At 39.0% G+C, this 15,421-nt stretch overlaps 2 protein-coding genes across 3 annotated transcripts; one reads left to right on the forward strand and one right to left on the reverse strand.

The window, feature by feature from the left end:
* The first annotated feature begins 945 nt into the window (after positions 1–945).
* Positions 946–7,836, forward strand: LOC137584509 (putative mediator of RNA polymerase II transcription subunit 26). Its single transcript, XM_068299931.1, is given in 6 exon segments — positions 946–1,160; positions 2,744–3,158; positions 3,226–4,988; positions 4,991–5,175; positions 5,434–6,479; positions 6,718–7,836. Coding segments are annotated over 6 exon segments (3,537 nt in total). The 5' UTR covers positions 946–1,117; the 3' UTR covers positions 6,803–7,836.
* Positions 7,837–9,397: 1,561 nt separating this feature from the next.
* LOC137584312 (eukaryotic translation initiation factor 2 subunit 3) lies at positions 9,398–15,136 on the reverse strand. Of its 2 annotated transcripts, XM_068299646.1 has the most exons (5): positions 14,942–15,115; positions 14,132–14,306; positions 10,881–11,117; positions 9,943–10,816; positions 9,398–9,871 (listed from the first exon to the last, which is right to left on the reverse strand). In XM_068299646.1, exons 1-5 carry the CDS (start codon positions 15,005–15,007, stop codon positions 9,796–9,798), a joined length of 1,428 nt encoding a protein of 475 aa, XP_068155747.1. In that variant the 5' UTR covers positions 15,008–15,115; the 3' UTR covers positions 9,398–9,795. The 2 variants fall into 2 exon arrangements, with proteins under 2 accessions (XP_068155747.1, XP_068155746.1); XM_068299645.1 differs by lacking the exons at positions 9,398–9,871; positions 9,943–10,816; positions 10,881–11,117 and adding an exon at positions 11,374–13,374 and having other exon boundaries at positions 14,942–15,136.
* Positions 15,137–15,421: the final 285 nt, after the last annotated feature.

Consider the following 15,421-nt stretch of genomic DNA (forward strand, 5'->3'; position numbering starts at 1 on the left):
TTATTTGTCAACGAAACACGGCATTTTAAAGTACACTCAGTCAACCTTTTCAGTTTGGAACAGGCAAAAACTATTGAGATTTTCAGTTCTTAAGTAGTTCTCTACAAAGTTAAAGTTTCTTAAATGCGAAAACTGAAGTTAAACTTTCGAGAAGAAAAACACTAAGTTGTAGGCCCTAACCTCAGGAATTTTTCCTTTCTCTAGTTTTTACCAACTGCAAAAGTGAATCTTGACACAATTGTAAATAATAATTAAATTTCCAGGGTTAAATAAAATATATAAACATAAAAATAAGAACAAAATAATTCTCTTACAATTTTGCCAGTTTTTTTTTTAATTGAAGAACATATGTGAACATTACAAAGCTTTAATTGTTTCTCTTCTTATTTTGGATAATTTTTTATTTTTGTTTTCAAAAATCCTTGTTTTTAATTTACAAATAAAACTTGGGACTGCATTAAACAAAAACCGCTTCATGCACTTCACAAAGCTCTAAGTACGACTCCTATAATGTTACTTTTTTAAGTATCTTAGTTTTCAATTTATTTAATCTTTTAACTAGTCCATTGAAGTTTACTGAGATCAAATAAATAATTTAATGAAAACTGTAGCTGTGATACCAATTTAAGCAAATCGGAGTATGAAAAACTATGATAAAAAAGGAAATAAAATTGGCATTACATAAGAAATATGTTGAAATTAATCAAACAAGGACACGTTGAAATTATGTTTCTATATAGGATGCTTTAATACTTGTCAACTAATCCTTTTACCCGCCTTTATTTCAAAAATTCGTCTAGTTCCAGGTGCCATGTCCTGGAACTAATAAGTTCCAAATGAAAAGCTAACAAACTCGTTATTTCTGGAGACTGTGCAACACTGTTCATGGAATTTCTCGTTAGACAGACTCTCACTCTCGATGTGTATTCCTGTCGAGTAGTAGTCGTCGTCCTCGTTTGGTATTGCTCGAATTTTCGTGAAAAAGAGTGGACAAAAAAAATATATATATCAACGACGGAAAACTGTTGGAAAATAATTAAGAATAGAGTGATTTAAATCATTTAGCATAGTGAACTGAATTGTGCAATTGGAACAAGTGAAGATAGACAAGTGCAAAATGTATTTTTTGGCGTTGCTGGCGTTCATTGGAAATGCCAAAGGTAAAGTGCAAAAGTGGAAAAAGTCAAGTGAAAAATTTGTTATATAGAGACTCATACACACACACACACTCGCAGAGGACCTAAATTCTCCAAGCTGAACTGAGAGAGGAAAATTGCAAAGAAGTTTTCTTAAATATATTGATTGAGAAAAATGAAAGTTTAGTTGGAAATGGGGAAAATCATTACAAGGTTTTTCTTCAGAATCAAAATCAATTTCAATTGCTTTTGGCTCCTTCGGCATAATTGGAAATATGGTCCATGGCCACACACTCACACAGAGAGACACTCTCACAAACACACACACACACACACATAAATACATGTATACGGAACAGGACATATACAGAAGAGTTCGGAATTTATGGGACACGGGGCACACACACACACACAATCACACAGTTTGCGAGAGAGAGAGAGTAAGTTCTGCGAAAAAAGGGGGCATAACGGTATATTTTACGAAGGAAGTGGCCTGCAAAAATTTTTGCTTCATCTGTGTGTGTATGTGAGTGTGGGCGTTTAGGTTTGTTTGTCTGTGTGAGAGGGGGTGTTTTTTATTTTTTCTGCTGCTGCCGTTGCCGCCTCTTGGATGGGTGTGTTCGTACTGTTAGGTGGGCGTTAAGACTGAATTTGGGTGTGTGTATGTATCACTCTCTCTCACACATACAGCAAATTTTGCTTGGTAACTCATACAACGTTTCTGCATGTTGCACACACACACACCTACAAATGGAGTGGCTTGTGTGTGCATATATGTGTGTATGTATTTGTTTTTAATTTGAATTTCCTTCGTATTTTTTTATGCTGTTTAGCATTTAAATGATGTTGAAAATTTTATGCGTTTGCATTTAATTTTCATTCAAAGTGATAAATATAAATATATATGTAGATATGTATGTGAGGAGTCCTGTATGTGTGTGTGAGTAAGGGTTGGAGGCTGTTTTTCCAGCACCTGCTGCACTTTGTTAGTCATATTTGTATGTGTATGCGTGTGGGTGTGTGTGGGTGTGAGAATGAAACTGTTAAACTTAAATCAGCAGGACGAAAGTTGGTCAAGTGTGTCAAAATAAAGAAGAAAGAATCGAGAGCAGGCAGCAGGGCAAACTCGTACATATAAAATATATTTGTATTTTGGTCTGTATAAACCTCTTGTGTTACTCTTAAAGCGTTTCACTTTTAGTTGATTAAAAATTCCTTCTATTTATATGAAATTGGGGCAGATAGAAATGGCATTGTTATCCAATAGACTTGCTGGCTCTGAAAAGTATGCTACATATTTGAATTTTAGATGTCATTGAGAATCCTTTAAGCAATAAATTACTCCGAATATTGTGCAAATCTATTATCATTGGAATCTCTTATGTATAGAGTAGAACTTCAATAATAATCTTACTTGTTTGAAAAAGTTGGTTTTTCTTTAAGTCTTTTTAATCGTAGAATTGTTTGAATCAAATTCCAAGACATGTAAATCTTGGTTGGGAGCTATATCCATTCTACTTAAAGGCTTTTGGGAATCTAATGGAGGTTTAACAACCGAGTTCACTGTCCTGTTTGGTGGAAACAATAATTGTGCATCTTGTTTGCAGATGGAAATGCAGTCAGCTCAAGCCTTATACCCGGCGGACATTGCCGGGATTACAATGGCAAGCTTTACGAGACGGGTATGCATTATATGCCTGGGCCGGATTCGTGTCGCTTGTGCATCTGTGACAGCGGTTTGCCCAAGGCATGCAAAATGGTCCTTTGCGAGGCATTTAGCAAATGCAAATCCTTTCAAACTGTGGGCAGTGGCAACAATTGCTGTGAGGTGATCTGCTTAGATGATCAATTCAGCGATGGGAGTACAGATTTTGGCATTTGACTGGTGGCCAGTGGCATAACAGCCACATTGTCGCTCTCTCTGCTCTTCTTTCTGGTCAATCGTTTGAGGCAACGCAAGATGCGGGCTAGGGAGAATCGCCAAAATGCCGAGGATCAGCGCAGCATTGTGGGAAGCATTGGGTGAGTGGGTCTTTTGATTTAGTTCGTCTTTCAATATTTCACTTGCCCAATTCAATTACCCTTATAGTTACATTGCCGGCAACATGGGCTACATGGAGGGCAATCTGAGTGCCATAGATTATTCATATGGCGGAGCAGCCACCCATTATCCTTTGTGGAAACCGCATTTTCCCCGTGGCGAAGCCCCCCCACCGTATGAGGAAGCTGTTGCCATATCCCAGGCCGAGGCACTGAGTGCCCAGTGTACCGTAAGCATACCTGCGGGCAGTTCCCAACGCGGTATCGTAATGGCAACTCAACAACAGGTTCAACAGCATCAGCAGACAGTGCAGCTACAACAGGTCCAGGCCCATCAGCAACATATGCAGCAACACCAACACACATTGCAGTTGCATACCCAACCGCAGCAACATCATCCACCTTACACCCAGCAATTGGTGCCCGTCGCGCAGCATCCCCAGCCGCAGGCACAATCCCATCAACTGCAACACCATCACGCTCAATTGGCTGCCGCTGCGGCAGTGGCTGCTGGTTCTGCGGCTCCACCGGCCACAGCAACTGCTGTCTCTGTGTTGCCACAGACAAATCAGTATACCCAAAGCACCACAAATCTAATTAACATCAATATAAACAGTGGTGGAGTGACAACGATTGCCACGGGAGAGAATCATCAGCCACCGTATAGTTTACAGAGTAGCGACGAGCCTTCTCAATCGTCACTTTGCCTGCAGGCTTTGCCCAAGCCACAGCCACAGGCAACACAACTTCCCTCGGCCGAGTGTAGCTATAAGAATTGCCATTTAAATATCAGTGCAAGTGTCACGGCAGGATCGGCACATATGGCACACACTGGCCGAAGGACACCTGCAACAGCAACATCAACGCCTCGTGGCTCACAGGAGCTACTTAATCAATTTCCTCAGCAACAGCAGCAGCATCAACAACAACAACAGCAGCAATATCTTACTGTGGCCGATGTGGAAATCAATGCCAGTTCAAGTGCGGCAAGTTATCATACTCTGCCAGTGTCTTCGGGAGAGCTAATTGCCACGCCTACTCACACACAAAACCAACTACTCCAACAACAACACCAGCAGCAACAGCAACAACAACAGCAACAGCAGCAAATAATGCCCGCCATAGAAATATTACAACCATTGGAAATAGCGACAATAACATCGCCAACGCCCACATCCATGACGGATTCAGTTACTCAGACCAGACAACAACAACAACAGCAGCCGCAGCAACAGCAACAATTGGCGACGGGCTCCAAGACACCGTCAAGTTCAAGACGTTATCATCGGACGATTCCACGTTACTTTGCCTTGGCCGATCCTCTGCAAGTGCAATTAAAGCCCAAATCAAGCAGCTCCAATGCCAGTTCCAGCACGGATGTGGCCAAGGTAAACAACGGCACAGCAACGACAAGCAAAAAACCCATGTGCCAATGCCCGATTCAACATGTGCCCATGTCATATATGGGCAGTAATGTCCATGCCAATGCAAATGCCAATGCCTTCAAATTGTTCACCTCCTCCGCCTCCTCCACCTCGAGTCCCACATGTTCGTTATCGCCGGCTGGCGGTGTGCGACACGCTGCCACCTTGGCTTACGGTCAGCGAGCCAAATCGTCAACGAATCTGCAACTGCAGCAGGAACTCATTCCGGTCAGTGGGGCCACATTGAAGCGCCTCAGTTGTGCGCATGAGTCCATGAAAATTGCCACCATTTCGAAGCAGGTGGGCGATGATCATCACACCCATGCGGCATCGGTCAGTTCGGTATCGAGTGGTGGTGTCAATGTGTCGGCAATTATTCCACCGCCCCCCTGCAGCATGCCGAAGAGGTGTCGGCGCCACCCATTGTCTTGGGACGTGTCCAGAAGCGTTCATCATCCAGTTCTACCACAGATCGGGGACGCAGTAGCAGCGGTGGACGTAGTGCATCGTCATCGGGGGCAGGGGGCAGTAATACTGGAGCCGATAGTCTCTCCACTGCCTATTTGAATCGAAAGGTGAGTTCGAAATGTAAGTAATCCTAGAATTGCCAAAACAAACACACACGACTAGACGGGGAATGAAATTAAAAGAAGGAAAGCTATCTTCTCTCTCTCCCTCCCTCAATTGGCTAAAACTCATCTAGGACATAACTGAAGAAAGACTGTCATCCCTTAATCTATATCCAATTCAAAATTTTATTGCACAACAATTTCATTCCTCGATCCTGGAAGGGAATATTTCAAAGTGTGAATCTTTTATGATCTCTCCTTCAGGTTGATGCCTACTTGAGTTTGACACAGAAACAGCAGCAACATTTCTATAACCAGCAGCAGCAACAACAACAAAAGCAACACCAGCAGCAACAACAACAACTCGATCAAAGCAATCCAACTTTACCACCGAAACTCTACAAAAGCCTAACGAATTTAAAATCAGCCACTGGACCAAGCACTAGCCACAACAGTTCAGTGTCCACAATCTATACGTTAAGCAAACCATCATCCTCCACGTCCACGACAACAGGGGCGGCAACAACAACAACGAGTGGTAGCGGCCAACGTAAGGAGCAACCGACACCAACCTTAACACTGCCACCAACAAGTCCTGCAGCTGCCTCAGAGAAACTAACAAGTGGCAAAATCAACTCGAGCACGTTCTATCCATTGGCCAATCATGTGACCTATACCCTGCCCAAGCACATCAGTGGCAAGGTATCGCTAAATAGCACCATCAACAGTGTGGTCAGTAAAGTTCCCTCAGTCATTAGCATACCACCCATGGAGAATAACAATGGTCAGGGCGGAGGAGCTGCAACCACCAGCAGCAGCAGCCTTAGTAAGAGCACAACACTGCCAAAGATTCTGAGAGTGAAGCGTGATACAACGCCAGCAAATCCATCATCGAATAATAGCAATGAGAAATCTGGCTTGGCCATTGCCCATTGCCAGATGCCAAGCTATCCACTGAGTACACTGAAAACAGCAACTACAACTACTGCTGCTGGCAATGGTCGTTCGCCTTCGAAGCAACTGCCAGTGTGCACCACATCGAAGAATTGCCTTAATCCCAAGGAGCATTTCTTGCCCAATGACACCAGTCTGGATGATGATTACCTGAGCGAATGCGAGAATTGTAAAATTGCCCAGAGTGCCAAGTATTATCTGGATGCCGAGCTAAGCGGTGGCACTGGCGTCAATTCGTCCTCCCCGCATGAGACAATGACACTGCAACGCAAATCACTGGAAGAGACCAAGGAGGAGCCTCATGATAGCTACTATCGTAGCTCCCATACGCTGCCCAGTAATGCCAAGAAGCATGGGTAAGTCATAAGAATCATTTTGGTTTTACTTTATTTTTTTTCAAGAGAATCAACTCCAATTTTCTTATCCTTGTAGAGGGTATTATAATGGGTATTATCTTGGGTTTAAGTTTAAGTTTGACAGTTTGTTGGATCAGACCACTATAACCACTCTCTTTATGTTTTTGAGAAATTTCTAAATTTTCTAACATAATAAAGATTTTCCCTTATTTATTGATTATTTCATATGTAAAACCAGACCGAATAAGAATAACAATCGTGAAGCCTGGCAATTCTCAACAATTCCTGCAGCCAGCTCTTCGGATGAGGATGTTAACGAATGAGATTTAAGCCATTTTCTTTAAGATGCCCACCTCCCCGCCCCTTCCAACACAGAGCCGGGAAAATGGAACCGAACCCATTCCAAACACCAAAAAAAAGAGCATCCTAAAGAAAATGTAGGCTTTCGAAAATATTAGAAACCCAATGAAACTGTAAAAATCCAATGAGAATCTAATTAAGAAAACAAAAACTAATTAATTGAAATTATGAAAAATTTCGCATAAACTATAATTAAATTTTATGAATATGTAAATGTAAGTAGGAGAATATATAATAATTATTATTATTTGATGGCATGTAAATTTTCGCGTGTTTATTATGCACATGTATATTTGTTTGTATGTATGTAATTGTAATTGTAATTCAACGTGGAAGACGAGAAGGTTATCAATGTACCATATATAATATATAGATATACAGAGATATCTGTAATTATTTACTACTAATATGTCTTTTGCCAAACACAAGAAAAAAACCAAACCTTAACTGTCAATAATTGTATATTAAATAACTGTCTATATGTAATATGAATATTTGCTAGGCTCACAATTAGTTAGCATGTCAACCACAAGGTGACGACATGCTTTTGACACAATCCTCTGCTCCAACCATAAATATTATATGGCACTAGAATAAAGAATATATTTATATTTACTAGATATCGGATATACACATAGATATATAGAAGTCAGAACATGAAATTCTTTAAATGTAAATTTGTACTTTCTTCCCCCCTCCCCCCTCCACACACGAGAAGATAAATCAGCTTAGCTATAAGAATTGATAAATGGATGTAAGGATATATGTGTTATTAGATGGTTTCCTGATTGAAGATCCTTCGCTAAAATTTCCCCCTAGCGACATTGAATGCAATCTAAAAACTAGTTACAGAAACTAAACCAAATATCTCATTGTAGTTTAAAACGAAAACAAAACCTAATAATTAAATGCCATTCAATAAATGTAATAATATTTGAGTTCGATTCTAAAAACTAAGTAGTTATGATAAGCAAATAAAAATATTAAGCCAAAAAAAAAAAAAATTGAGTAAAGTTTATGGAACTAGTCAAAAGCTTCAAAACATATATAAATATATATATATAAAAAAAAACAAAATCGAAAGCCAAAGATATAGTTGTATAATAGACAGATAACAAATATTTCTTCTTTTTTTTTATTTGTCTCCTTTGCATTAATAAGTATATGAAGAAATTGATAATTGTATTTTTTAATTTATATATAACATTTGCTGATATCTTCAGTTCAGCCCTTGGTTGTAAACGATCTCAGACGATATTCGTTCTGAAGTAAATGATATAAACTGAATTGTGTTCAACTACAAAAAACAAAAAGAGATGCTCAAAACGATATACTCTACGTATAAGTCAAATCGTACAATATATATACAAATATATATATATAAATCTAATAATTATTATTATATACTTTTCATTCTTCAACGAACTTGAAAGTCTCGATTTTGCTCAAAGCGTGTACTGATCACAACGCAAAATATATTTAAAACAAATGAAATAAGAACAGCAACAGCAAACAACAAACAAACAAAGAAAAAGTATTAAACAATTTACTTAATAGTATTACATACAATTTCAAATTTCATTTCCAAAAAACTATTTCCGAATAGATCAACAAAAGCGAACAACAACATATGTAAAATTCATGGCTAAGGTACGAATTTTTATTAATTAAGCTATTTAATAATAAAAACAAATTGCAACAAAACCAAAAAAATAAAACACAAAAACCAAAAACAATACATAATTAGTAATTAGCAAGTTTACAATTATAATTAGTGTGCGATAGTTACAAATACATAAAACAAAACCAAAGAAATTTCAAGAAACGAAGAACAAAACTAAGAAAACAAATACGAATCAAGAATGTTTCCAAATTATTTCAAACGCATACCAAAACCAAATCGTTGTCGTCGATGTCTTGAGATCATGTTTCAAAAAGTAAACAAAAAATATATATATATAAAAACAAAAAACACCCCCCATAATTAACAAATATTACGAGTATCAATGTGTTATTGCAATTTAAAAACAACAAAAATGAAAACGAAAAAAAAAAAAAAACAAAAATCTGTATTGTAACTAAAATATTTAAATTTACTGAACTAAACCGAGTAAAAAACCAAAATAAATTGGTCTATAATGAAGCATTTAATGTGTCAAAGTTTTTAGTTTCAGTTGAAGGTGGCAATTAAAATCAATGGATCCAAAAGTGTTATCTTTATAACTAAACTCTTAACAATCTGGGGTTTGTCCTTTCCTATATAGAATTACACGTTTTTACCAAGGAGTCTTCAAATTCTGTTTACATTTGCAATTTGCTGTTCCTAGATATATTAAAGGGCAACACGAATCAAATTATAATGCATTTTCATTTGATTTTTGTTGAATTATTAACTAATTTTAATATATACTCATCCAATCCTCTCTTTACCATAGTAAAAACAAAAACATTTGGTTTTAGTTTTAATTGTAAAAATGCATACCATTTTTTACTTCGTTTTGTTTCTTTTCTTTTTGTATTTAAATCATAAAAACAATTTTACGATATATCAGAGTTGATTTTTGTTTGTTTGTTTGTTTTTCTATATAATTATTATGGTAAACCTATTAGTTTCTCGTAGTGCCTGGATTTCTCTTTTTAATGAGCATAACATTTACGAGCGAAAAAGAACCTTCAATTTTGAGGTTTTTTCGTCTCCTATTTTATATATATATATAAATTATATATATACAAAATGTTTGTATAAATTAAGTTATGTACGATTTGTTATTTTCTTTTTGTATGTTTTTTTTTTTTCTTGTAGTTTTTGTTTTCAGTAACACGGACAAAGAGGCAGGCAAAATGGAGAGGGATTAAAAGAAGACAATGTGAATGAACTAGCAGGAGGTTGGAGAAGGGCGGGCGACCAAACGTCCAAAGCCGTTTGCAAATGATGTTCCCAAGATGCCACAAAATTCTACTTCTTCGCTGGCTGACTATCCAAAACGGGTGTGATTGTCTTACCGCCAAAGATCTGACCCCAACCGATCAAACTGAAAGAAAGAGAATAGAGGAGAAGAATAGTTTACATGGAGAATTCTATCTCTGAGTGGGTTTTACTTACCGCCAATGATTCTCTACACGCCTGCTAAGGGCAATCTTCTCTCCCTTCTCTGTGCACACGGGCGTTGTGAGCACAATCTTAGCTAAATCGCCCTTTGTGGCCGATATACGACCGCCAGTGCTGAGCGAGCCAATGTTAACCAATAGAATTTCATTACGCTGGAGTTTCTCAACGCGCGCTCCCTTTTTGTCACCATCGGTTCGTACGCCGAGCAGACGACGCAGCAGATAATAGGAAATTTCCAATTCAATGTAAATGTCTGGTAAATTTCCAACGGCTCCCAAGACTTGACCCACTAGACGATCAGCCCTGCACAAGGTGGGATCAATTTTGGTGCCTACACCAATGAGACCACCGGGCACAGCATACTGCAGTTCATTTTGTTCAGCAAAGAGCGATACAATGCGTGAGAAGATTGGTCGACAGGTGATATTGCCATCACTGTCTTTGGTGACCACACCGGGACGCACTTCGATCTCTTGGCCCACTTTGAGAACACCGCTCAATATGGATCCACCGGCCACACCACCCTTCAGATCCTGAACCTCACAGCCGGGCTTGTTGACATCAAATGATCGAATAACAATAAGACGAGGCGGCGCATTAAAGTCCCGCTGCGGCACAGGAATCTTATTCACAATATACTCGCACAGCACATCAATATTGTACTTTAGCTGAGCTGAAATGGGTATAATAGGTGCTCCCTCGGCCACTGTGCCCTGGACAAATTTAGTGATCTCCTCATATTGTTCCTTCGCTTGACTCTCCTTGACCAAATCGATTTTGTTTTGCAAAATCAATATCTGTTTGAGTTTCATAATCTCAATGGCAGCCAAATGCTCGGAGGTTTGTGGTTGTGGGCAGGATTCGTTACCTTTTATCAAAGAAATACAATCAATAGTTTTCGTTTGGATCCCAAAGTAAATAAATGAACTTACCTGCAATAAGTAGGAGAGCGGCATCCATGACAGCGGCACCGTTCAACATAGTGGCCATAAGAATGTCGTGACCAGGGCAATCCACAAAACTCACATGGCGGACCAAACGAAAACGTCCAGAGCAGGCGGGCCGGGCACAGGGCATGCTATCGTCCTTGCTAGAGCCATCCGATACAAAACTAGCCGGACGCGGGCACTTGGGATTATCGCACTTGTAAATTTTGGCATTGGCATAACCTGAAAGAAGAGTTTAAGATGTTGGAATAATCGCGAAATGTCAAAATGGTGACCAAATACCATTCCTTTACAACTCTATTGAATCAATGCTCCTTCCAATCTAAATACATTGCTTCTAACTTTTGTGGTAACTGTACACTCGGTCCTAAATACAAAGGTCTAAGATACATTTTCCCTGAAGTTAACAAAGTTCGCAATTTCTTGAACATTTAAACTTCTTGCTTTGAATTAAATTATTCCACATTTTTTTGTGATGTTTTACAATTGTTTTAGTGCCTAATATATTGCCGATTTTATTGTTGAAATGTTTATAATACTTATCTAACAATTCATTCAATAGTCAAAAGTGCAAAATTATATATAGTATATTAATTAAAATATTGATAATACAGGAAAAAATATAAACATAACGTCCGGCTGACGATGAATAACTTCATCGTGTGTTGGCCATTTGTGTTTTGCATTTTCTGGCAGTGCAATAAAATGTATTAAGTAAACGTTTAAAAGTAAATTACGAAACAATCAAAGTCAATTATTTAAACATAATAATCAAAAAAAAAAAAAAAAATAGTAATTATAATAATAAGATTAAGGAAATTTTAATTTAAAACTTAAAACAAAACCTTTCGACAATTGTCAGCGCCACAACGGCATTCGACACGCGCGGCCTTCGATAGGTTCTCATAGGGAATCTCCTCATTGTCCGCACGAATATAGTCAAAGCTCAGCTCCTCGCCAGCTTTGATGGGTCGCAGTGTGAAGAAAACCAAACGTGGCAGCGCAACATTTAAGTGCTCGATCCAGCAGGGGAATACGGCCAAATTAGGATCACACGAATGATTGATAAAGTGCGAAATATTGCCATAATTGGCTGCATCGATGGTATACTCGCTTTCCTGGGCCACATTGTAGTCCAAATCGAAGAGATATGTGCGACCGCGATCGTCGTAGATCGCTCCCCTTTCATTGGCCTCATCACTGGTTATAATTTCGCCAATATATTCGCAGATAAATTCACCTTTGCGTAATGCATGTGGAGTACGTACACCCCAGCCACTGCCATTGCTGGTCTTAAAGAGAACCAATTCATGCTTGCGTCCGTGTTGGATAAGTCGATTCGAGCATGTCGAATCGCAGGAACAACGACTGTTGCACTCATAGATGGCATGGCCAGGCTGCAGGCGCAAACGTTTTGTGGCCCGATCGTAGGCAAAACGCTCACCCGCCAAGCGGCCACAACAGCGACTAGACGGAGTACACTCTGCCACCTCTTCTGACCCATCATCATGGCATTTGCAACCCAAGAGCCCTGCCTCTGGGTTTGGTATGCTCGCACACAAAATGTTATTCTTTATGTAGTTAAAACTCGAATCGATAGTCTCAAGATCTACATGATTTTCCACACGAATCGGTGGCGACGGTTCCTCCACTTGATTTATGCGCTCCTCAAACTTGGCCAATTCAATCAGTTGTTGACATCTTTGGGTATGAGAGTTCTTTAATCGCATCAATGATAGAGCTCTTTCGGCAATGCGTGTACGTTCCACAAGGCTACGACTGCCCGATGCCCGATATTGAGCCAGCAATATAAGATCCAATTGAAGTTTCATTGGTTCGAATCCATCTATTTGCCTTATGGTAAAATTCTCCTTATTTTCTAGTATTTTCATTTGCTCCTCCAATTCCTCCAATACTTGAGTAACATACTTTTCATATAATTTCAATTTGCTTTCCACAAATTCGTCCAAAGCCTTACAATTGGCCAGATTATCCAAAGTTTCCCAGGTGTTGCTACTGGCGTCGTAGCCAAACCATTTCACATAGAAAATGGGCTCGTATCGCTTCACTTCAACCGATTCAATGTACTCCACGGTGTATTCGCCCTTGGGTGGCTTCACTTTTGGAACTACCAGGCCAACGTTGTCTTTAGCTCGCTTTGCCGATGGTGGAGGTGTTGAAGATGACTCTATTTTGCTACGTCGTCTCTTCAGTGATTTAGATAGCTGATGTTGTTCCTGCTGATCGTCGGAACCCAATACGCTGCCATAGCCACTGCTACATGGACTTGTAGAACCCTGACTCCGACTGCGACGATCTCGTGATCTGTCCAATTCCACCTGCTCCATAAGACGCATGCTCCTCCTTGTCTTTGTTTTAAACTTCCAGTCCAGAAGTCTCTCTTGCTGCTTAAGCTCATAGATTTCTCGCTGCTGTTTGGATAGCAAAAGTTTTTGGATTTTCTTTTCGCTTAAGCGTTCTGCAAATGATATTTGTTTTTGATTTTTGTTTGTTTGTTTCGTTTTGGGTCGAGCACAATTTAAAATAAAACAAGAAGAAAAAAATTTGGCAATTAATTAAATTGCTGGATTATCGAACACAACAAAAAAAAAAGGATTGAAGATTGACTACATAAGTACACAGAAAGACAGAGAGCGAGAGATAGAGACAGAAGAAGGGAGTGAAAGTAAAGGCAACGTCTTCTACTTTCTACTTCTGGCGACGACACAGTCAGGAGGAGTCGGTAGGTGGAGAAGGAACAAATCCAGCAATTTAATAGAAAAAATCAAATTTAAGACCATTTTACAGAACGCTTAAACTCATTTTTGTCCAAAAAAAGCAACAGCAGCAACGCTTAAGACTACATATAAAGACGGGGTAGTACAGTAAATAAATAGTTAGCGAGAGAGTCAGGATGTGGATTACGCGATGTGCCGTCGTCAAAAAAAAAAAAAAAAAAAAAAATGATGTCCTGGTGGTATATTAGTTCTTTGAGAACCAGTGAAAGTCCGTCTTATATATTCAGAATATAGATAGCATTGAAACCCAATCGGATGCCACCACTATTACTTTGAGAGACCTTTACCTAATAATTGGGTTCTACTAAAGACTTCTAGCTAAATACCTCCGTTTAAACCTATCTGTTAATAGTCTTAATTACACATGCTTAGGCTCTAAGCTACACTTAGCTAAGGATATCTTGTTATGCCCCGATGGATCATTTGTCCACCACTCACCGAGTTTAATCGTAATGTTGCGTTCCAATTCATTTTTGAAGCGAACGGTCTGGACGCCAGAAATGGCCTTAACCACCGTGGATTTACCGTGGGCTACATGACCAATTGTTCCAATGTTGATGGTGGCCTGACGGGAGATGACCTCAGGCGAAAGAGGTGTAAGATTGCTAATTTCCTGAAAAAAAAAACAAGATTTTTTAAGCATAGAAGAAAAAAAAACTCCACCTCCTTACATATCAAGGGGTGTGTGAGTGTATGGGGTGTGCGTCTGTGTGTGTCAATTAAAAGCCGTACATGTTTGAGGTTAGAGACGACAATGACATTGCATCAGCCTCTCAGAGGCAGCAACAGATGAGTCTCTTTCGCTTTAATGGCATTTCCTAATGATTTTAAAATTTCCATTCACATTGACGGCATATGTTTCGGGCAACAAAAAAAAAAAAAACAAAACATCTTGTAATTTAAACAGACTGCCAAACGCCACGTGCTGATTTCTTTAACTTTCCTGCACCACCCCGCAGTTTGAACAAGCAAATTATTCACAACAATTTACTCTTGCCATTTATGGACACATTTTTGGTTTGTTTGCAATTTTGGTACATTTTTCTAAAGTGTCAGTCGACAATTAGTGTCAGGGCGTCCCCGCATCCCGCTGTTTTTCTAGGAAGCGGCACAATTTTTTTTTTTGAGGACGCGTACACTTTCCCACTCACACTCAAGCACATACACACACACGCACAAAGGCAAGCAGCACACGAGAATGATGCACGCTCAGTTTTTGGGTGTACTTTTGATGAATTGATAACTTACCAAATTGCTAAGATCCTGCTTTTGCAAATTTGTATTCGCACTGACTTGAGTTTCAGCCGTGGCCATGTTTTCAACGTTGTTTATAAACCGCTTTCTTAATATAAAAAACTACAAAACGAAAAGCCAGTTCGCTCTTAAACCCTCGACGACATCAAAAAAAGAGCTATCCAATGTGACTGTTTGCAGAAACTGGTAAAAATCTCGAAATACCATAAAAATGCGCCTAACAGCGCAGAGCCGGTTAACATTTCTGCTAGAGATGGCAATGTTAAATGGAATCAACTCAATATAAAAGTGAGAGTAGGGTTGCGCAAAATTAATGTCTAATAGAATTGTTTTGGTAATAATTTACGAATATTATTGCATTGAAGGGTATATTTAAGGTATATTTTAAAAGAATCAAGGTGAGTGAATGTATATTTGTACACATTCTTAAAAATCCTAAAATTTGAAACTAGTTCCAAACTAGGGACTAATCAT

Source organism: Drosophila tropicalis, unplaced genomic scaffold (genome assembly GCF_018151085.1).
Source record: "Drosophila tropicalis isolate 14030-0801.00 unplaced genomic scaffold, ASM1815108v1 contig_878, whole genome shotgun sequence".
NCBI lineage: Eukaryota > Metazoa > Arthropoda > Insecta > Diptera > Drosophilidae > Drosophila > Drosophila tropicalis.

What these genes read in the sequence shown, in the direction of transcription:
- LOC137584312 (XM_068299645.1), bottom strand. Translation starts at nt 15,007, where the DNA reads ATGGCCACGGCTGAAACTCAAGTCAGTGCGAATACAAATTTGCAAAAG. An exon ending in AGCAGGATCTTAGCAATTTG is followed by an intron (nt 14,307 to 14,941) that starts GTAAGTTATCAA and finishes TTTTTTTTTCAG; the next exon opens with GAAATTAGCAATCTTACACC. An exon ending in CAACATTACGATTAAACTCG is followed by an intron (nt 13,375 to 14,131) that starts GTGAGTGGTGGA and finishes TATCATTTGCAG; the next exon opens with AACGCTTAAGCGAAAAGAAA.